At 40.9% G+C, this 24,016-nt stretch overlaps 1 protein-coding gene across 4 annotated transcripts in view; it reads left to right on the top strand.

The window, feature by feature from the left end:
- The first annotated feature begins 2,229 nt into the window (after positions 1-2,229).
- The window catches only part of B3GALNT2 (beta-1,3-N-acetylgalactosaminyltransferase 2), a 49,255-nt gene continuing 27,468 nt past the window's right edge, over positions 2,230-24,016 (top strand). For all 4 annotated transcript variants that reach the window (XM_057531610.1, XM_057531609.1, XM_057531611.1 and 1 more), the window contains exons 1-4: positions 2,230-2,577; positions 13,984-14,131; positions 19,518-19,618; positions 23,542-23,735. In XM_057531610.1, coding sequence (XP_057387593.1) covers positions 2,466-2,577; positions 13,984-14,131; positions 19,518-19,618; positions 23,542-23,735 — 555 coding nt within the window. In that variant the 5' untranslated portion in view covers positions 2,230-2,465. The remainder of the gene's footprint in view (positions 2,578-13,983; positions 14,132-19,517; positions 19,619-23,541; positions 23,736-24,016) is intronic.

Raw genomic sequence — 24,016 nt, 5'->3', positions numbered from 1 at the left:
TCAGGGTATTCAGGGGCCATGGAGAATACGTAGGGGCCCTGAAGACTCCCCAAACTGTTTACAAGCAGTATTGTTTCTCATATTTGCATAACATACTGCGACAGCGGACAGCCTCCGATAAGATGATCCCCAATCACCCTCGCCTCCTGGTATTCACAACCTTCTGTGGTCCCTCCCACAGTGAATCAGGGCTGGTCTGTGTTGACTGCAGAAGTTGACAGTGTGTGTCTTCCAAGCATTCATCATAAAAGGCATTGCACCATCTCCACCGGTCTCTTGGGTCTCCAACTTTTGGGGAAGCAAGTCGCCATGGTGTGGGGACTCTAAAGCAGCTCATTGGAGGGACCTCCCTAGTGGTCCAGTGGGTAGGACTCTGAGCTCCCAATGCAGGGGGCCTGGGTTCGATCCCTGGTTGGGGAACTAGATCCTGCATGCATGCTGCATCTCAGAGTTCGCATGCTGCAACTAAGAAGCCCAAATGCCACAACTAAAGATCCCACATGCTGCAACTAAGACCTGCATGCTGCAGCCAAAATAAATAAATAATAAATATTTTTTAAAATAATAAAGCAGCTCACTGGAGAGACCTACTTAGAGAGGAACTTAAAGAGGCGGAAAGGCAGTACCAACTTGCCAGCCGTGGAAGTGAGCCACCTAGGAAGTGGATTCTCCAGCACCAGTCAAGACTTCAGATGACTACAGCCCCAGCTGACATCTGCCTGCAACTTTATGGGAGACCCTGAACAAAAATTTAGCTCTCCAATTCCTGGCCCACAGAAATTGTGAGACATAATAAATGATTATTGTTGTTTTAAGAGTTTGGGAGTAATTTGTTAGGTAGCAATAGATAACCAACGAATATACAAATCCCTTTAAAGGGGAAAAATTACTTCTGACCCCATATTAATTAAATTATTTTTATTATTTTACTTGAACAGTACAAACATACAGTATTAACTCTTCAGGCTTATAGCTTTTATACAACTTATAAGGAATTTTAAAATTAAATATAATACAGGCCATATTACAAAACAATCAAATAAAAAGTAATTTTAATTTCTGCTGAAATTAAATTGCCACTAGAAGAGCCTATGACAGTGCCTAAGACGTCTCCTCCTGGACTGTTCAGTGACTTGAACCAATTACCCTTTTTTCCTTAAGCCTGTTTGAAGTGGATTTTCTGTGGCTTTCAACCAAGACTTTCGCCAACAATCTAGTTAACTTCTGTTTCCACAATTTGGGAAAACTTAAAAAGCAAATAAACGGAACACCACAAGCCAGGCGCTCATTTTCCTCCTCTCCTCCGTCTTCTTAACATCGGTACCTTGACCGTCTCGCCCCTTCACCCACACGGCCTCAACGAGGGCACTCGTGCGTTTGGCCGCAGGCGGGTGCGAGAAGTCAAGTCCTCGGGCCAGTGGGCAGTACTTTATCCTTAAGGAGCGCTGCAGGGGTCCTGCCCACAGGTGCTTCGGAGCCCGCGTCCTCTCGGCCCTCTCGGCTCACGTCCTGTAGCAGGTGTGCGTGCGCCTCGTTCTACTCGCAACTTTCCAGCGCTGGTTGGACACCCGGGCACGTGAAATTTTACCCTCGATTGGACCGTCGCTGTCGTACTCCACAGCTTGATCCCCTGGGCGCGGTCTTACTTATCCTGAGTTGCTAGAGGACAGGACCGGGCAAAAAGCCGGGTACACACTGCACCAGAACTAATATACTCGATGATTCACAGCTGAAGGCAACTGGGCTGCCTCGCCCCGATCTCCGGCGTCCGCAAGATCCCATCTCCCACACAAGGCTAGCATTCGGCATAAGGAAGCTCCTGCGTGATTTTAAAAAGCCTTCCCTTAGATCTCCCTTTCAATCTTGGGCAATCAGCACCTTCCACCTCAGCTGTGTTTCCCTCCCGGGTGGGGGCGGCCCCGAAGCGCGGGGTCGCCCGGCACTACCTCCGTTCGGCCGCCGGGGGGCAGTAGACGTCGAAAAAGGTTGCGCATGCTCTGTGTGGGGCCTCGCGCTCTGCCTCCGCAACCGCCGAGTGACGGAGGCGAGTGCGTGCGGTTATGGGAAGTGTGGTTTTCCAGTCACTGGATCACTGGGGCACTCCCTGCTTGATCCCAGAGTGGGACTTCAGCTCCCGGCTGGCCGACGAGAGCGGGAGGGGACGCGAGGGAAGGGGGCGGGGCGAGCGAGAGAAAAGGTGGGCGGGGCCGGGGGGAAGGCCAAGCGGAGGGGGCGGGGCTCCGCCCGGCTGAGCCGCTGCAGCTGGTGGTCTGAGGAAGCCGAGGCGCGGGGCCCGAAGCCGAGAGGAACCTGGACGGCGTCGGGCGCGAGGGCGGGCGTCCCCGGAGTCGTAGCGCGGGAGTCGGCCGCCGGCACTCGGCCTCCCTACTTGCAGGTTCCCTCCGGGGACACGGGAGAGCCCGGAGCGCGGCGGGGGTGCGAGGTGGAGCAGGCGGGGGCGGCCAATGCGAAACTGGCTGGTGCTGCTGTGCCCGTGTGTGCTCGGGGCCGCGCTGCACCTCTGGCTGCGGCTGCGCTCCCCGCCGCCCGCCCGCGCCTCGGGGGCCGGCCGGGCAGGTGAGGTCCTGGGGCCGGGCGGGGCGGGGCGGGCGGCCGCGAGCGGGGGGGAGGTCGGCTCCGAGCCTCCCGGCGGCTTCCTTCGCGGAGCTCCGCCGGGAGTCCCGGGCGGGGGGAGGCCCGACACGACGGTGCGCCGATGAAACAAACGGCCCTTTTCATCCTCGAGGCGTTAATATCAGGCAAACTTGAGGGCGCTTTTCTCGTTTCGCGTCTCGGCCGCTTCTCACCTCCCCGCGTTTCTTAATGGCCACAAAGCCGGTGCCCGCGACTGCAAGCCCTCCGGCTGTCCCCAGGCCTGGCCCGAGTCTCCCGGCGCCTGCCCGCCTGCCCGGGGAGCAAAGCCCCGCGTGTCCTTCAGCCGCAAGCGGCAGCTGCTCACGCCCGGGGTCGGACTACCAGGTTGCTTTCTTCCTCCCCAGGTGTTGGTCTTATTCGGTCAAGACTTTTGAGGTCTTCGAGCCGTGGATCACGTTTGTGCGTGTTTTAAAAGGTGGCTGGGTTTTGCTTTTAAGGAATAACTTTGCTCTGAGAGTATACTGTACTTTGTGTTCCTTGAAAACTGCGATGTAAGTCGGTTGAACAGATCGAGGCATGGCTGCGAGTGGAGTTGTTCCTGGGAATTTGGTTTGCAAACGCCTGCGAGTGAAATATACACGAAAATATCAAGTTCTTTAGTGGTCTTCCCCATTTGCTCTAAAAGTTATTCTCTCGTGGGAAAGAAACCTTTGTTCATGTTCACATCACAGCCTGAGAAATAGAATGCTGTGCCCACAGCCCAGGGGGTTTTCTGTTGTTGTTAATGAATTCCACCGCTCTTAAGACGTCTTCAGGTTTCCCTTTTTTTCTTGTCTTCTTTTTTAAGGGCTTGCCCTAGGACGTGTAATGAAGCCTAGAAGGCTGTTTTAAAGATGAGGTAATAGTCGTTTTTGGTTTTTAACTACGTTGGGAGTTTTTTTCTTACCACTTCTCCCCAAGACAGTTGTTTTCTTATGCAATATTTTTCAGAATTAGAGTTGAATATTTGCAATTCTGAGATGGCTCTCTGCCTTAACTTAGAAGTAGAAAGTACAGAAACTAATTTGGCAATCCTCAAAGCAATCTCACTGTTATAATTGGAGTTCTTTATTCTGGTAACCGTCTCTTAAAATCCTTTTCTATTAGAGAAGCCACAAGTTCTTTGAAAAGGCTGTTTGTGTGACCTGAATGGAATTAAGATACTATTTAAATGATTTAACGAAAGTGCAGTGTTACAGGGCATTTAACTTAACAGGTTAGGATTTTTGTTTTGTTTTGTTTTTTAGAGTCTTGTAAATGGAGCTGAGGAAAGTGCTATAGATATATAGTGCTCTGTAACACCTGTTGGGTTTTGCATTTTACAAGTTTCTTTTCTGTCTGATGAGTGAGCTCTACTGGAATTTACTTGTAGAGCATACTTAGGATATTTACGACCTAAATATCTTTTAGGGTCCATAAACAAGCGAAAACCGTACGTTCAAGCGGAAAACTTAGTAGGCCTCCCTGACAATTTCTTAGTTTTTTTAAATTTATTTTTTATGTTTTTATACAATTTTAAAAGGTTACTTTCCATTTACAGTTATTACAAAATATTGACTCTGTTTCCTGTGTTGTATAACACATCCTTGAGCCTATCTTACACCCAGTAGTTTGTCCCTCTCACTCCTCCACCCCTGTATTGCCCCTCCGCCCTCCGCTGGTAACCACTAATTTGTTCTTTACATCTGTGAGCCTGCTGCTTTTTTGTTATATTCGCTGGTTTGTTATATCTTTTAGATTCCACGTGTAAGTGATATCGTACAGGATTTGTCCTTCTCTGACTTATTTCACTTACCATAATGCCCTCCAAATCCATCCATGTTGCTGCAAATGGCAAAACTTCTTTCTTTTTTAAGGCTGAGTAGTATTTCATCGTGTGTATATATATCACATCTTCTTTATCCATTCATCTGTTGATGGACACTTAGGTTGTTTCCATATCTTGGTAATTGTAAATAATGCTGCTGTGAACATTAGGGTGCATGTATCTTTTGGAATTAGTGTTTTTGGTTTTTTTTAGGTTATATACCTGGGAGTGAAATTGCTGGGCCATATGGTAGTTTTTTGAGGAATCTCCGTACTGTTTTCCACAGTGGCTGCACCAGTTTACATTCTTACCAACAGCGTACAAGGGTTCCCTTTTCTCCACATCCTCCCCAGTATTTGTGTTCTTTTTGATCATGGCCATTCTGACAGGTGTGAGGTGATGTCTCATTGTGGTTTTGATTTGCATTTCCCTGAGGACTAGGGATGTTGAGCATCTTTTCATGTGCCTGTTGGTCATCTGCATTTCCTCTTTGGAAAAGTGTCTGTTCATTTCTTCTGCCCATTTTTTAATCGGGTTGTTTGTTTTTTTGATGTTGAGTTGTATGAGCTGTTTATATATGTTGGATGTTAATCACTCATCAGTCATATCATTTGCAAATATTATCTCCCATTTGGCAGGTTGTCTTCCTGTTTCTATTGGTGGTTTCCTTTGCTGTGCAAAAGCTTTTAAGTTTAATTAGGTCCCATTTGTTTAATTCTGCTTTTATTTCCTTTATCTTAGGAGATGGATCCAAAAGCGTATTGCTGTGATTTATGTCAAAGAGTGTTCTGCCAATTTTTTCCTCAAGGAGTTTTATAGTATCCAGTCTTACATTTACGTCTTTAATCCATTTTGAGTTTATTTTTGTATATGGTGTTAGAGAATGTTCTAATTTTATTTTTTTACATGTAGCAGTGCAGTTTTCCCAGCAGCACTTATTGAAGAGACTGTCTTTTACCCATTGTCTATTCTTGCTTCCTTTGTCATAGATTAATGGACCATAAGTGTGTGGGTTTATTTCTGGGCTCTCTGTTCTGTTCCATTGACGTATGTGTCTGTTTTTGTGCCAGTACCATACCATTTCGATTACTGTAGCTTTGTAGTATAGTCTAAAGTCAGGGGGCCTGATTCCTCTAGCTCTGTTCTTCTTTCTCAAGATTGTTTTGTCTATTTGGGGTCTTTTGTGTTTCCATACACATTTTAAAATTATTTGTTCTAGTTCTGGAAGCTTTGTGGCTTCATGTCCAACCCTTTTGCCCTTTGCCTGTGTGCCTGGAGCCAGTCCCACCATGCTCACATTTTCTCCTGTAGTGCTCACAGCTCCCAGCCCCAGTGACATTCCCTTTCCCTGAGTCTGCACGGGGTCTCTTTTGTGCTTCCTTCCCCTCAGGTAGCCAGTCTTCCCCTGGGCCACTCCTGGAGGTGAGGGGGTTACCTCTTCCCAGTGTTTTTTATTCCTGTGGGGCTCACCTAAAAGTATTTAAAGTAACTTGGTAAAAAAAATGTTTCTTCTTTTTGAGATAAGTTTTTCCCCCTCCGTTAGTGTTTCAGTGATACCGTATCTGCTGTCCTGTGAGACCAGGCTAGATTAAGGAAACTAGGAAGTAGACCTTGGAAAGGGCAGGGCTATCGGTGAGGAGATCAGTTCTAGTTGTGTAAATTAACTTTGACTTTAGATGGATATTGTGCATCTAGTCAAATAATAAATTAAATAGAGTATTTAATCTAAGTGAAACCTTGCAGAGTCCTAACTTTCGTTTTGCACTTTTGGTACTTTCAAAACTAAAAACAGTAGAAGCATCTTGATTGCTAAAATTTCCTACAAATTCTTTTCTCATTGTGTTGTCACTAGTTCAAACCAAAAAATTGGAGCATTTTTACGTTTTAGCCCTTGTCCCTTAAGCCTAGAGTGAGAGAGAAAACCCAAGACTTTGTTAAGTATTCTTCCCTTGAATTTACATTTTAAATTTTGTTTTTGTTCTCTTTTCTCTCCTGCCTCTTTGTCTGTTTTCAGTCTCATTAAGTCGTGGCAGTATTTTTCGAAAGGGAGATTTACCTCCCCTGAATGTTAAAAAAGGCCCTCTGACTTGCAGTTGATTCTACAAATGTTTGAGAGCCTCCTCTGTGCCAACTCCTGTTGTAGGTGTGGGATTACAGCAGTAATCAAGATAAAGTCTCTGCCCTCATGCAGTTTACAGTTCAAAAGGGAAGGCAGAACATAAGAAAATAATTATTAAATATCATAGGGGAGAGTGATAAGTGTGGTGACGAAAATAAAGCAGTGTAAGAGGATAGAGAATGATGTGCTGCTGTTTTAAATAGAGAGGTCAGGGGCTTCCCTGGTGGCGCAGTGGTTAAGAATCCACCTGCCAGTCCTGGGCACACGGGTTTGAGCCCTGGTCCGGGAAGATCCCACATGCCGCGGAGCAACTAAGCCCGTGCGCCACAACTACTGAGCCTGCGCTCTAGAGCCCGCGAGCCACAGCTACTGAGCCCACACACCTAGAGCCCGAGCTCCGCAACAAGAGAAGCCACTGCAATGAGAAGCCTGTGCACCGCAACGGAAAATTAGCCCCCGCTCGCTGCACCTGGAGAAAGCCCGCGCGCAGCAACAAAGACCCAATGGAGCCAAAAATAAATAAATTTATAAATAAATCAGTAGAGAGGTCAGGGGAGGCCGCTCTAAAGAGGTCATAGTTGGGCAGGAACCTGAATGCATGAATGAAGTGTGTCAGTTGTGTTAGTACGTGGTACTATTCTAATGTAGTAGCTCACCTTGAACAGGTGAAACCCAGTCAGGGAGAACAGCTGGTGAAGAGCCAGCAAATCTCCTGTTGTGAAATCCAGCACAGCTAGGGGGTGAGGAGAGGAAAATGGAGGTGGAGACAGCCATTTGGGCTAGGGAATAAAGATACAGGATATCTCAATGATAACGTATTGATTTGGGGTTATGCCTTAGCAGGAATTATTTAATAGTTAATTTAGAAAAATGATGTACCAAAAGAGGCTTCTCTTTCTAGGATATTTTGAAAGAAGGAAACCAAAGAGAAAGGAAAGAAACGGATCCATTCAACAGATGCTTAGAGCAGTAGGTATTGAGTCCCTGCTCTCAAGGTGCTCGCAGTTTGTTAAATGGAAACCGACATGGGGCAAGCAGAAGGTCAAAGACAAATTGAGCTTGCTTTGCAGTTTCGCCTAGGGCTGCCTCGTCCAAAATGATCGCTATATGCTAATCTGGTCTCTGTGCTTCAGTTTCCTTATTTATAAAATGATGACCTCACGGGGTTATTGTGAAGATTCAGTTAATAAAACACCCAGAACAGTGCCTGATTCCTCGTGAGCACTCTGAATTTTAGAGAGGAATGGTAGTGTGGAGGTGGCTGATGTCCTTGCTGGTGAGGTGTTTGGGGAGGTATCTGAAATTGGTGAGAGCACGCTGGTAGTGTGTATAATGATTGTCCTTATCAGTAGATATGTGGTGAACTTGCATGTTTTCTTCATTTTCAAGATTCCTGCCTGTTTGTGGTTGGTGTCATGTGAGACATGCACATGAGAATGGAAAGTTTAGTCTGATTTTTAAGAATCTTTGGGCTTATTTTGAGCAGTCAGTTTTGGAGTCTTTAATAAACTTTTGGATGTGCACTTTCAGTGCAGAGTCTAGCAGGTTGCCAGACTCTCAGGATATACCACGTATTAAAGAAGAGAAATGGTCATTGCCTTCAGGGAGCTTGTGTGGGGTTTTAATTATTCTTGACAGTATGAAGACTTGTTTATTGCTATATATTTGCCATCTAAAGCAGTGAACATAGGAGGTGCTCAGTTACTTGAAGGAATGAATCAAGAGGAGAAAACTGGGAAAGTATGAATGAGTTTGTCACCTATAGATCGTTCACATTCCATGATTTACATTTTTTTCTTATAAAAGTAAAATTTTTTATAGAAAAGCTTTGAAATTATTTTTTAAGAAGGAAAGAAAAATGATCTATACTGGGCAATTTTTGAATGTATCAATACATATAAAACATGGTCGGGGGAATTATTTAGTATTAAAAAATTTTTTTTGATATATAATGTACATTCAGAAAAGTGCACGTAACTGTGAGCTTGATGTAGTTTCACAAACTGAATCACCCAGCTAATCAGCACCCAAATTAGAAACAGAAAAACTACCAACACCTTAGAAGCTTCCTTTATGCTCCCTTCTTATCACTGCCAGGAGTGGTAACCATGATCCTGATCTTTAGTGGCAGAGATTTGCCTGCTTTGTGCTTTATATAAATGGAACCAAATAGTATGTACATAGTTCTTATAGCCTGCTTATCTTACTTAATAAGATGTAGAACAGCATTTAATGAAATGTTTAAAACAATTTTAATGGCTGTATAGTATTCTAGCATATAGATACACCATAATTCAGGTAACTGATGCCTTATTTGTGCATTCATGTGTTTTGCAGTTTTTCACTGTTAAGAAACAACACTGTGATGAATAGAGATCTTTTAGTGCATCACTGATTATTTCCTTAGCCTATATTCTTAGCCAAGGACAAAAGTTATACAATTCTGAGGTATTTGATGTATATTGGCAAAATTTCCTGCAGAATACTATACCAACTTACATTGCTATTAGCAGCATAGGAGAGTAGCCATTTCCTTGAACTAACTACCTCTATCAAAACATCAGTCATTTGGGTATTATCATTTAAGAAAATATTTGTCAATTTGAATGTAGGAGAAAACTGGTGTCTTATTATTGCTGTAATTCAAACTTGACTTTTAGTGAAGTTGAACCGTTTTTTAATAGGTTTGTTGGCTATTTGCATTTCTTTTCCTGTGAATTGTCTTTATTCTTTGTCTCATGTTCACTTCTTAGTTTTTTTGTTGTTGTTTTTGTTTCCTGTTTTCAGACACCAGAATCAAACTAGGTACCCTGTACTTGCAACATTGAGCAGAGGATGATGAAAGTCTAGGGGGGGAACTGGAAAGCTGGGCAGCATTCTTACACAGCATCCACTTTGAGGAGTTTTTGTTTGTTTGTTGGTTTGTTTAATCTTGACTGTGCCACGTGGCTTGCGGGATCACGGTTCCCCAACCGGGGATCGAACCTGGGCCACAGCAGTGAAAGCGGCGAATCCTAACCACTAGACCACCAGGGAACTCCCCACTTTGAGTTTTATACTGTGTGACACACTACTCACAGGTCTGTTGGACTGATTTACATTGATGGTATGTGGCAGAAGAAACCAGTATTTTTAAAAATTGAGAGATAATTGACAAATTACATTAGTTTCAGGTGTGCAGCATAATGATTTGATACACGTATGTATTCTCTAATGATCACCACAGTATGTATAGTTAACATCTGTCACCACGCACGGTTACAAATTTTTTTCCTGTGATGAGAACTTTTAAGACCCACTCTCTTTAGCAACATTTAAATACAGTACAGTTTTTTTTTTTTTTTGGTGGTGGAGTCATGCCGTGCGGCTTGCGGGATCTCAGTTCCCCAAACAGGGATTGAACTCGGGCCACGGCAGGGAAAGCCCAGAATCCTAACCACTGGACCGCCAGGGAATTCCCTCCAATACCATATTGTTAACTATTGTCACCATGCTGTACATTACCTCCCCATGACTTATTTATTTTATAACTGGAAGTTTGTACCTTTTGACCCCTTTTACCCATTATGCCTACCCTCTAGACCCAGCCTCTGGCAAACACCACTGTGTTCTCTGTATTTATGAGTTTGGTGTTTTGTTTTAGATTCTACATATGAATGAGTTCATATGGTATCAGCCTGTCTTTGTGCGACTTATTTCGCTTAGCGTAATGCCCTCAGGGTCTGTCCATGTGGTTGCAAATGGCAAGATTTCCTTCTTTTTTATGGCTGAATAATATTCCATTGTGTATAAAGAACACATTTTCTTTATTCATTCATCCATCAGTGGACACTTAGGTTACTACCATGTCTTGGCTGTTGTAAATAGTGCTGCAACGAACATCCCCATGTTCACTATCATGCATATCATCCCCATTCATATGTCTTTTCTAGTGAATGTTTTCATTTCCTTCAGGTAAATACCCAGAAGTGGTTTTGCTGGATCATATGGTAGTTCTATTTTTAATTTTTTGAGGAACCTCCATACTGTTTTTCATTTTTTAGTGGCTGCATCAATTTACTTTCACACCAACAGTGCATGAGGGTTGCCTTTTCTCCACCTTCTTGCCAACACTTGTTATTTCTTATCTTTTTCATAATAGGCATTCTAAGAGGTGTGGTGATGCTTCATAGTGGTTTTGATTTGCATTTCCCTAATGATTAGTGATTTTGAGCACCTTTTCATGTACCTGATGGCAGTCTGCATGTCTTCTTTGGAAAAATGTCTATTCAGATCCTCTGCCCAATTTTAAATGGGATTCTTTGTTTTTTGGTATTGGGTTGTATGAGTTCTTTATATATCTTGGATATTAATCAGATATATGATTTGTAAATATCTTCTCCTATTTGGTAGGTTGCCTTTTCATTTTGTTGATGGTTTCCTTTGCTGTGCAGAAGCTTTTTAGTTTGATGTAGTCTCACTTACTTATTTTTGCTTTTGTTGCCTTTGCTTTCAGTGTCAAATCTAAAAAAATTATTGCCAAGACCAATGTCAAGGAACTTACTGCCTATGTTTTCTTATAGGAGTTTTATGGTGTCAGGTCTTACATTCAAGTTTTTAATCCATTTTCAGTTGATTTTTGTATATGGTGTAAGTCAGTGGTTCAGTTTCATGCTTTTGCACGTGGCTGTCCAGTTTTCCCAACGTCATTTATTTAAGAGATTGTCCTCTCCCCGCTGTACATTCTTGGCTCCTTTGTTGTAAATGGATTGACCATATACGCGTGGGTTTATTTCTGGGCTCTCTTTTCTGTTTCGTTGATCTGTTTGTCTGTTTTAATGCCAGTACTGTAGCTTCATAATAAGGTTTGAAACTAGGAAGCATGGTGTTTCCAGCTTTGTTCTTCTTTCTCTAGATTGCTTTGGCTTTTCGAGGTCTTTGTGGTTCCATACAAATTTTAGGATTTTTTTTTTTCTTTTTCTGAAACATGCCATTGGAATTTTGATAGAGATTGCACTGTATCTGTAGATTGCTTTAGCTAGTATGGACATTTTAACAATATTAATTCTTCTGATCAGCAACCATGGAGTATCTTTCGTTTCTGTATTCTTCAATTTATTTCATCAATGTCTTATACTTTTCAGTGTACAGGTCTTTTACCTCCTTGGTTAAATTTATTCCTAGGTATTTATTCTTTTTGATGTGATTGAAATTGGGAGTTTTATTAATTTATCTTTCTGGTTGTTTATTACTGTGTAGAAATACGGCTGATTTTTGTATATTGATTATGGATCCTGTAACTTTACTGAATTTGTTTATCAGTTCTAACAGTTTTTTGGTCAAGTCTTTAAAAACCTATTTTTCAGTATTTCTGGAGGTAGAAGTTCTCTAAAAGGCCAGAATCTGCCATGTACTTCTCTTCTGCAAGAAAAAGAGAAGTGCATGTAAAAAAGTAACACAGTTCAGTAGAGTCAGCTAAGATGTGGATGAGAAGCAGAGAGGATTGGCAGTGGCAGAGAGAGGTGGAATAAGATTAAAGTACTTTTCAGCGATAATCCATGAGGTTTTCGCATACCACATGGTTATCTTCATGTCTATTTATGTATTTATTTTTAGAAAAATCTCATGGAGAAGTCTGGGAGAAACTATTAGGATAGCCTTGTAGGTCCAGGTGAAAGGTAAGAATTTGAACTGAAGCTGCGACTAGAATTAATGATAAAGAGAAAAATTTTAAGAAGATTTTGTCATCAAGAAAAGGTTAAATGATGTTTCATGTAATCCATCTCTAAAAGATTTATTTTGATTACCCGTCAAAAATAAGGTAGTGATGTTTGGCATTTAAAGGGATGTTTCAGTTATTTTGAAATTTTACTTTTGTGCAGCAACCTTGTTTTCTCATGAAGTCAGATAAATGAGGCATTTGGGATGCATATAATTTTTGCTCTTCTAATCTTTTAAAGCTTTTTAATCTTTTGAGAAGACATTTTGAAACAGATGAAATAGAGTATCTAAAGACTGTTTTCGGTATCAGCTTTCTCTGATTAGGAAACTGAGGCACAAGGATTTAAGTAACTTCTTACTGATACTGTGCAGCATGTTGGCTGTAGAATCAATGTCAGATATGTCTGGTTACTGCATTTTCCTCACTCCTGTCTATAAAGTGTACTTACGCTAATATTTCTCTGTGAAAAAGTAGGGGGAGGGACTAGGTTGTCGTTGCCAATTTTACATAAGCATTTAAATTATTCTCCCTTGAAATATCAACATGTCTGTTGTCTTTTGAATACCTAGATTCTATGGCATATAAAAACATTTCATTTAATACAGTAAAGCTCTCTGGCCTGCAGTAATTTATTTTTGGAAACATTGTGGGATCAGTTTCCACCGCAGAAGAAAGAGATGAAATGGGATCCCTAATGAGAGCTATATATTAGCTTGTAGCTCTCAAGCTTTGAAACTGGTGATGAAAAACAGGGACAAAGTATCTTTCCCTCTGTCTTTCTCTAAGGACAGTTTTTTGGGGTGGGGGTGGTGTGCGTCTTGTGGGATCTCGGTTCCCTGACCAGGGATTGAACCGGGGCCACAGCAGTTGAAAGCCTGGAATTCTAACCACTGGGCCACCAGGGAGCTCCCTCTAAGGACATATTTTAAAAATGTAATCCTGTCCATTAAATATGATAGTAAAAAATGACTTGTCCCTTGATTTTTTTTTTTTTTTAACTAGAAACGTTTCCCCTCCTTCATCCTTTGCACTATTCAAGTGATAAATATTTGCTGGCTGTAGAATTTATTGGCATGAATAAGAGTTCTGATTCTTTCCAGCATGGTAGTCCTTCAGCTTCATCTCCCAAACTTAATAACTAATATTCATGTAGGACTTCACCTTTGACAGCACATTTGTTGTTGTTGTTAGTTGCCATTGAATGCCCACTCTTTGCCTGCTACCAAACCAGAACCTTTATACACATTATATCATTTAATTTTTACAACAACTCTATGAGAAGTATTATTACACCCATTTCTACTTGAGGAAACTGAGGCTCAAGGAGTTAAATAACTTTTATAACTAAAATAAAAAGCCAGCATTTTATAATTGGCTCTTACTGCCTACTGTTGTATGGTTTATGCCACATTGACCTTCCAAACTGATTCTTATCAGAAACATTTTACTTGTTTTGAAGAATTTACATATATACTTGGGTGAGCACGAATACATACATAGGTGTGGAGGCAAAAAGACTCTGCACCAAAATGTTAGTAGTGGTTATCTCTGGATGGTGAGTTTTATGAGTGCTTTAGGTTTTTTATTCTTTGTATTTATTTGTATTTTCTGCAAATATGAACATATATTTATATTATCTTGTAATAAACATTTTTATGTTACATATTGAACTTAACAGTAATTGAGAAATGACATTTCTAATTTACTATTGCTTATTTCTAGATCAGTTGGCCTTACTTCCCCAGTGGAAATCTAGTCATTATGATGTGGTAGTTGGTGTGCTGTCAGCCCGCAATAACCATGAACTTCGCAATGTGATAAGAAGCACCTGGCTGAAGCATTTAGTACAACACCCAGCATTAAGTCAACGGTACGTTTCTTTTTTTTGTTTTTTGGTTTTTTGGCTGCATTGGGTCTTCATTGCTGCACGTGGGCTTTCTCCAGTTGTGGCGAGCGGGGGCTACTCTTCGTTGCAGTGCGCAGGCTTCTCATTGCAGTGGCTTCTCTTGTTGCGGAGCACGGGCTCCAGGTGTGTGGGCTTCAGTAGTTGCAGCGCATGGGCTCAGTAGTTGTGGCACGCAGGCTTAGTAGTTGTGGCGCACGGGCTTAGTTGCTCCGCGGCGTGTGGGATCTTCCTGGACCAGGGCTCGAATCCGTGTCCCCTGCATTGGCAGGCAGATTCTTAACCAGTGCGCCACCAGGGAAGCCCCAACGGTAGGTTTCTTGGGTTCACACCTTGCATGACGTATTGAATAAGTGTTCTGAAAAATCTCTTCTTGGGGAGTCAGAGATGTTAATTCAGATATGTGACCTCTTTTCCTCAGAGAAATGACTATTTCATTTTGCTTTTCCTCCACATAGTTGAGCCCAAAAAGTAAATTTAACAAAGATTTTAAGCCAAAAGAGATATACTTAATTTTTTTCAATTCTGTATCATTTGGTTGTGTGTGATCTGCGGTTTGTACAGTTTGCCATACTCTTTTTCCCGACCACCCTTCCAGGCCTGAGCTTCGGTAGCATGTCACATGTTGACATTAGATGGCTCGGTTGTTGGTTAGGAACCCAAGGCCTTAGTCTTCTCAGGGAAAGCAGCCTCTGAAGATTATATAGTGAGGGGCTAGTGGAAGCGAAGCATGGAAGTTTGGACTTCTAGTTATGTGACGATTCTTCTCTGCTTATGCAAAGTCACTGATAAGCAGAGAAGGCCCTCAGGATTGCATTCAGCTGGCACGCTTGTGACTGAGTAGCTATACGAGGGAATCGCAATTGTGAATTTTCTTGTCACCAGTAGTGAACATTTATAGATTTCCTATCTTACTCATAGCAGCTTTCATTCCTTTTCAAGACAGGTTTCTCTAGTTCAGGATCGCAGTGATAATAGAACCTATTACCCAGCAAGTGAAAAAAAGGCCCCGGAGTCATCACTGCCATCAGAACCACCTTGAAAACCTGCACTTCCTCTAGCCTTTCCCATCTCAGAAAATAATGACCCATCTCTTGCAGTTGCTCAGATGAAAACTTTGGTGTCCGAGCTGTGAGTGGAGGAGTGAGTCCCCCTTGTGGGGTCTGTAAGGGGCGCTCCAGCACGGCAATGGGAATTACACTGGGAGAGGCCTCGGAAGTGAAAGGATCTGTCATACTCACAGGTCCTAGAGATGGAGGCCCGGCACACCACACGGGGGGCCAGATGGGAAGAGCGTCCAAGGAGTGGGCTCACCGAAGCAGGCAGGGAGCCGAGAGAGAGTGACGACCCGTGGGCAGGTGTCTTTACCTGGGGTCAGGGTGGAGTGTACAAGCAAAAGGCATGAGGGATTTCATTGTTGGGTTTGAATGTCACGAGGTCACTGTCAGGGGAGGGCAAGAAGGGGAACTTGTGGCAGGGACCAGCCTTGTCACCCGAGTGGACCTGGTCATCTGGGCGGGATGCTCCAGCCTGTTTGTGGGGATGTTGAGGCGTCAGGAAAATAGGAGGTTTTTACAATTTACAGTACAGTGTTATCTTGATCCTTCTTTGTCGCATATGCCACATGGGATCCATTAGCATATCTTCTTGGCACTACCTTACATTGTATCCAGAATCCAACTTCTCAACACCTTTACCACAACTATCAGAACCACCGTCCTGGTCTAGACCACCATTACCCCTCACCTAGACTATTGCAGAAGCCTCCGTATCTGAATTTCCTGCTTCCACCTTTGATCCCCTGTGTTTTATTTTCCATACAGTAGCCAGAGTGATCCTTTTAAAATTAGTCAAATTATGTCAATTTTCTGTTCATACTCCTCCACTGACTTCTCTTCTTGCTCAGAGTGAAATCCCAGGTCTTTACTGTGGTCTTTGACCTTATCTACATCTACTTCCCTGCCCTGGCCACCTCACTGGGCTTCAGTACCCTAAATGTGCTCCTGCCTCAGGGCCTTTGCACTTGCTGTTCCCCCTGCCTGTACCATTCCTCCACTGCATGTCCTCATGGCTCACTTCCTCACTTTCTTCAGGTCTCTGTTTAGATGTCATAGCACTATTCCAACTCTGTCTTCCCTTACTTGACTTTATTTTTCTTTATAATACATGTCACCGACTAGCATGTTTATTATATTTAGTTGTATATTTATAAATTGTTTGTCTTTCCCCACTTGACTGTGTTTTATGATCATAGGGGCTTCAGCTTTTTTCATTGATGTATTTCCAGCACCTTGAACCTAACTTGGCACAGAGTAAGACACTCAAACACTATTGAGGGAATGACTCAGAGCTAAATATAATGAGTAGAATTAACATTCAGGCATTCACCAGTAATTTATTTGTTATCATAGCATTCTTACTTTAAATTTAGTAAGCTTGTTGATTTGTTTTATAAAAATGATGGGATACCTATATAAAAATAGATATTAGCCAGAAACTTCTTCCCGGGGCAGAGTAATTTTGTGGATCTAGTAAAACTATTGAAGATAGCGTAAGAAAGCAAATTTGGTAAATATCTGCAATAATTTAACACATTTATTCATTTCTGTTTATACTTTTATTCTAAATGCTAGTTGTTTATAAAAGGTATTCTGCCTTAATTGGCCGTTCGTAAAAGAAAGCGTTTGCATTTCTGTGGTTATGGCTTACTCTCAGGTCTTGCATTTCACTGAAGGAGCCAGACTCCACATATATTTCAAGGATGCTGTTTAATTAAAAGCCTTTGTAGTGAAACTGTAAGTTGTCAATTTCACAAGTATTTATTAAGTATCCTCTGTATACAGGTGGTATACTATGTATAGTAGAATACATAGATAAATACCGTATAGCCTGAGTCTTTATGGGGGCTTGGAGTTTAGTAGAAAGAAATAGATGTAATAATGTAATAAAATGTTATATGTGCTGTGAATTAAATAGATACAAAATAGCTTGTAGTGTTTGGGAAATTCCATACAGTTCTGTGTAGCTGGAGTGCAGAGATTATGGGGTAGGGAGTATATGTGTTTGTGGGTGAGTGTGAGAGAGAGCATTTAGGGAAGGAAAGAGAGGCAGAGAGAGAGAGATTATCATATAAAAAGGAAAGAAGGGAGGGCTTATAACTGTTACAACTGTCAGAGGCAGGCAGTGACCAGATTGTGCAGAACGTGTTGAGAGTTCAGGGGGCTGGTGAGACCTATTTAGCTCAGCCCCTTAGCAGTCCTTGTCTAAAGTGGTGACCTTTTAAGGAAATACGGTAATTGCATGTAGAACGAGGAAGAGGACTCTAGGATGGTTGCTAGCTTTCTAACTTGGAGAATAATGAAATCATCAATCAAGACAAAATGTATTGATACTAGATGAGAAGAGCAGGTTTCTTGGGGAAGGAGCTTAGTTGTGATTTGTTGAGTTTGAGGTATCTGCAGGTACCTGTGCTGGTAAATGTTTATTCACTGGCTCTCTGAAGAAAAGCATGCTTATATGTATGTATATGTTTATTATAAATTTTATTGATATAAAGACTGGAGCACATAATTGACAGATAATAGGTATATAATGATGCTCTCTATTATAACTTCCATATTGATTCTCAGAACGCGTCATTGTTTGCCAGACTTCTGTATCTATAACCAACCTGTGGCTGCTGTTGACGAGAGTGTAGTTCTGACATGAATATTTCCTTTAAAGATTAAGACTAAAGTGACAACTAAGGTATGTGACAGAACTCTACTCTTAGTCAATGAAGTGACTTCTTTGCTGAATCAGATGATAGGTTTTGAACAATGGAAGAGTATTTCCTCAATTTTTTGTACTATTCACAATGGAATGGCCACAAACATGTCACATTTTTAAGTTTGATCTGCAATACTAACATTTTCTCCATCAGTTTAAGTCTAGACAATCAACAGAAGAATAAATCAAACCCTTATTTGTAGTGCTTGCCAGTTTCCATGCTGTAAGTGTTCCCACCGTGGCCAGTTTCAAGCAACTAATGTGATGTCTCTGAACACAGAGTTGGGGAAGATAGGCAGTGGTGCACCATTATAATATCCCCACCATACAGATACAGTGGATACATATAACCTCAGAGATGATAGAGAAATAAGTAAGAAATGATGAATTTGAGCATGTATTTCCTTTGTTTTTAATATAATGTATTTAATTGTAAGTTTATAAATTTAATTTTTAATAAAAGCTGTGCTTAATAACCAGCTCACAAAATTCTTGAAAATTTTGCAGTTGGCCCTCATGACCCAGTAGGAGCAGGCTGTAGCACACAGCTGTCTGTGGGCCGTCTAGGTGAAGACGTACGATGAATTCATGGATCTTTTCCTTAGAAGTTGGTTCTAAACTAGAGATGCTAATTCAGGAATCATTCCCAGGCTGGTTGAAGCCTTGTGGATAGAAATTGTCCAGGGAGAGCAAGTGAAAGAGTGAATCGAGTGAGAAGCGATCCCAGGGCAAAGCCCTGGGGTGATATCCACTCTAATGGATGAGCTGGGCAGGAAGAGCCAGGGAACCCACTGAGCAGGGCCACGTGGAGAAAGAAGAGAGCTTTCTAAGGAGACCTGCATTGTCGAGCCCCAGAGAAGCCAAGTAGGGAAGGGTTGAAGAGTGTCTGTTGACTGAACAGCAGATTGCTAGTTGTATTGGTGGTAGACATCTTGGTGGAAGTGGTGGGTACTGAAGCTAAAATTTCTGTTTTATAAAATGTGTGGGAAATGAGAAACCAGAGGCTGCAATTTTAGTTGTTCCTTTGTAGGACTTCACTGTAAAGGAAATGATGGGGACAAGGACGGATAGTAGGTGGGTAGAAATTAATGTCAGACTTCATTGTATTTATAATGTGTAGGGAAGGAGCCATGGGTTACAGGTGGCTAGTGAAGCAAGGTCTAGGAGAGGCGAGGTCCTCTTCTGGGATAGAAAGACTACTCAAGCAAAAGGAACACTCTGTGAAATAGAAGAAAGCGAGTGAAGGAGATTGCAGGTATAGATGTGTTTTTAGGTGTGGGCATGAGAAGTTGACTTTACCGTAGTTTGCTGTTAAATGGCATGAGCATTTGCTGGTGGCCAGGCCGAACGTACTCACGCTTGCTTTAATGTAGTCCTGCAGTAGAGGGCTTACACATAAGTCACTTGGTAGTTAGTGACTCCTAGTTTTCCTGTTCCCCCTTTTTGCTAGACTAGAAGAATTAAGTTAGTATTAATCCTAATAAATACTTGTGTCTCAAAGTAAAAGCTCTGCAATGGGCATGAGGAAACGTGCATGTGCAAGGTGAAGATCAGTAACTGATGTTAATGCCAACACATCTCTCAGTGTGCTTGTGAAGTTCATAATAGGTGCTCATGGCTGTGAGGTGCCTGTGGAAGACAGGGAAGATCCTTATTCCTGCAAACTACTCAACATCACGAATCCAGGTAAGTCTTCTTTTTCCTCAGCCTTACGACTGCTGTATACACTGGTCTTCCCTTACCCACGGGGGATACATTCCAAGACCCCCCGTGGATGCCTGAAATCCTGCTAGAACCAAGCCCTGTGTATACCGTGTTTTTTCCTGTTCATACGTACCGATGATAAAGTTTAATTTATAAATTAGGCACAGTAAGAGATTAATAACAATAAGTAATAATAAGATAAGACAATTGCAACAACATACTATACTAAAATTTATGTGAATATGGTCTCTCTCTCTCAAAATATCTTACTGTACAAATTTAATGCCTTTTCCATTTAACTAAGCACTTTTCCCGCATGTAGTCATAACTTTGGCCGTTTGAAGTGTGACAGCAAAATTAGCACAAATTTCTTTTTCCTTGTTTACAATTTCACAGATAGAATATTTGTTCTTGCGGTAGATCTTAGCAATGTCAGCATATGATTTTTTTTTTTCCTTATTAAGTGGAGAACTTTTACCCGTTCACTTGAAGGAAGCACTTCATGGCTTCTCTTTAGCATATCTGAATTGCCAGCACCACCACTCTTGCGCTTTGGGGCCTTATTTAAGTAAAATAAGGGTGACGTGAACACAAGCACTGTGATGCCTCGAAGGTCGATCTGACAACTGCGGTGGCTACTAAGTGACTCACGGGTGGGACGTGCTGGACAAAGGGATGAGTCACATCCCAGGCAGGAACGGCGATGGATGGCATGAAATTTCATCATGCTGCTCAGGACAGCATGCAGTTCAAAACTTAGGAATTATTTCTGGAATTTTCCATTTAATATTTTTGGACCACAGTTAACTGTGGGTAACTGAAAAGCAAAACCGCAGATGGCAGGTGGGGGAGGGGGGATTACTGCACAGGTTTGATGTTGAGGAAGAGTTGTTGAGCTGAATAGTACCGTGGTCTGCTTTTAGCGGACTAAAATCAAACTTGCCTCAAAATGTAGCTTTCATCCTTCCTGACAGACTAACCACTCTGGGCATCTGTGAAGATTCTTCATAGATAGATATGTAATTTTAGGATCCAGGAGAGTTTATTTTTCAGTATGATTCAAACGCATCTGGAAATTCCTTAAGCATAGACAAATTCTGAGTTACTGAAGTTTAAACTTAAGGAAAACTGCTGATTTCACCAGCCTGCTGATTTATAATAGCCTTGATACAAATATTGTGACTCAACTTTGTCTAAGAATTATTGCCTAAGCTTCTGCAAAAGAAACAAATAGTAAAAAAAATTGAAAACACAAGTAATATATTTTTATTCCTTACAGTTAAAATTTTGTGGTAGTTCTGATGAGGATGAAGAAAGGTGATCCTAATTAGGTTCTCTGTGTTACCAGGGAACCAATTTTAGAAAGTTGATAACTCTATACCTGTATATCTTTATTTATTAACATTTCCCATTATGTTCAGCTGTGGTTCTAAGGGAGATGAAACTTTCCCAAATCTTAAATGTACTGATTATGACTTCAGGTGTTTTAAGATTTGTCACACCTCTATAATTATGTGCACCTTGCCTTTGTAGACAGCTGTAGTGTAATGGTTAAGAGTGTGGGTTCTGGAGTCAGGCCTCCTGGCTTTAAATCTAGGCTGCGTCATTTTCTAGCTATATGACCTTCGAACAGTTATTTACTACTCTGTGCCTCAGTTTCATCATCCGTAAACTGGGGGTAAAAAGTACTTACCTCATAGGGACTGACTTGAGGATGAAATACATTGATACATAAGAAATATTTAGAATAGTTCCTGGGACATGTTCAGTATTTAATATTGTTATTTTTAAAGGACCTGCCTTTTTATAAAATTGGGTTGCAATCAGCTTTTTAAATAAATTGGACCATATTTTCAGGTCTGCATTGTAAAGCAGAGGTTTCTTACTTAGGATGTCTATGAATTTAGTTAACAGTGTAAGCAAAATTTTGTGTATGATTGTTTTTTTCTGGGGAGAGGGTGTTTTAGCTTTCACTGGGGTCCCAAAGGGACCATGAACCTAATAAAATATTGTATCACTGATGGTGTAAGAGTAGCCTAGAACAAATTATGTTTGAAATCCAAAACCAAGCCAAATCAAATTTTAAGAAACCTTACCTTTAGATTAACCAGACTTTTACTATTTTAAGCGCTATTATTCATTAATAGTAAAGGAGTGGAGTTTTTCACTAATAGAAAATTTTCATATATATAATACCTAGGTTACCAATTTTTAAAAATAGATACAACTAAATTACCATTGAACCTAATTTTATCTCTTTGATAATTTAAATGGCATTTAGATTTATTTAAATACCTTAAGGTCGCCGTGAACATTAATCATCATGATACTCTTGGATGTATAGAAGTTTGATTAATAGCATTATCAAAGCAGCAGGCTATCTTGTGTCCAGGTAGCTTGAAGTTCAAGGTACATTTGTTTTAGACAGAAAATAGTTGTGTTATGATGTGCTTAACCTACTGCCTTTAATGGACATGCTTCACTTTGGATATCCTATTTACTGACTATATTAAAGAGAAAAACTTTTGTTATTATCCACTATATTTGGAGTCTAGACTCTCCGGCCAGTGCTTGCCCCAGCCCATGACAAAATCTGTATCCTCCTTTTTTCCCTCCTGCTCATGTGTGTAATTGGGAAGGAGCCATCAATTCCATTTAGTCACATTTTATTGAGCATCTTCTATGTGTAAAATAGCGTTCTAGGAACTCTAAAGTAGGGTTCCAAATGATCTGCTGGAGTATGGGAAGAAAACAGGATTTCTTTTTATCTGAAAATAAAATGTAATCTTTATTAATATTGAACATATTAACTGACATTAATATGTGTATATTTTGTACATAAATATGACATTAATATGTGTACAAATGTTTTTAACTGATTGAGTTGTGTGATCTGTAAAGTTGGAAAACCACAGCTCTAAAAAATACAAAGAACTTTGATAGAATAATCTTTTAAAATAAGTTTTTATGTTATTTCTCAAGGTGACACTGATATTCTCAGCCATATTAGCTGCTTCATGTAATCTATCCTGATTCATTTATGGTAATTGAGAAAATTTTCCAAAAAGGACTGTGTTTGGCTTTGATTAGACAGCTCTGGGGGGATAGAAAAAGCACTGAATTCGAAGTCAATAAATCTGGGTTTGATTCCTGGCTCTGCCACTTTCTGTGACCTTAATCAGATGCATCTCTGGGCCTCATTTTCTTAATCTGTAAACTGGAGATAATGTCACAACCACATAGAGTAGTTGTAAAGATTAAATATGATGGGAGATGGCACATAGTAGGTGGTCAGAAATGCTTACTGTGTTTGATGTGCTTGTCTTTTTTTTTTTTAAGTCAGGAGAAGGTGATATGCTTATCATCTTTTATCAGTACTGTATAGCGCTGTAAAGAGTTTTTCAGTGTTATTTGAAGTGATTTCAGTTACTTTCGTACTGTGATAATTGCCTGACATCACAAAAATTGCTCAACAAGACGTAGGATTTTTGGAATTTGCAGAGCAAGACTAAATTTACTCATTATTTATGACTGCAATTAGTACTGTTTTTATTATCCCCATTTATCCAACCTTTCCTAATAGATGCCTTTAAATTTAATATTCCCCTGTAGCGTTTATACATACAGATGCACACGTGTGTAAAAAAGTTTATTAAAGTAGTTCTTAAAATTAAATATTTTACTTAGATGTGGTTGAAAACTTCATTCTTAAATTTCAAAATGAGGTTTTTTTTTTCTGGAAGCAACCATATTTCTGAAGCACTTTAAAAATGTATTGCCATTTGTGAAAGAATTATATAACATATAATTATCTAGATTTTGCTATCAAGCCCACTTAATATTAGTAAAATAAAAGGTTGTTTTCGTTTGATTATGTAAAACTCCTTTTCTCATTACTTCCTTAGTTTTGAATCAGGAAATTGAGGCGTTCAGTCTTTTGGAAGACACTTCATCAGGGCTCTCTGAGGACCGAGTTGTCAGCGTGAGCTTCCGAGTTCTCTATCCAATCGTTATTACCAGCCTCGGGGTGTTTTACGATGCCAATGATGTGGGTTTCCAGAGGAACATCACCGTCAAGCTTTATCAAGCAGAACAGGAGGTATGCACTGCTTCGTACATGCTTTTCCCCACTTTTCTCTTTCAAAATCATCAGCTTTTCCTCATGGCAATGAGTAGGTTGGGAGACTTCCACCTTTCTTCCCTTACTGATTAGACACATTATAGTGTAATGTATTACAGTGCTAGTTTGAGGAGAGAATTCCAATGAATAAATGTGTTATACCTAGGAAAGGAGGAGTTGGACGAGATTAGAAATTTCCAACCTAAAATCCCCTAAATCCTAAGGAATTTCAAAAGTTGATAACGAGTATTTAAAGTTTG

The sequence above is a fragment of the Balaenoptera acutorostrata genome, chromosome 16, assembly GCF_949987535.1.
Source record: "Balaenoptera acutorostrata chromosome 16, mBalAcu1.1, whole genome shotgun sequence".
In the NCBI taxonomy this organism is placed as follows: Eukaryota; Metazoa; Chordata; class Mammalia; order Artiodactyla; family Balaenopteridae; genus Balaenoptera; species Balaenoptera acutorostrata.
The sequence above is the reverse complement of the archived record's forward strand: the minus strand, read 5'-3'. Positions and strand labels throughout refer to the sequence as shown.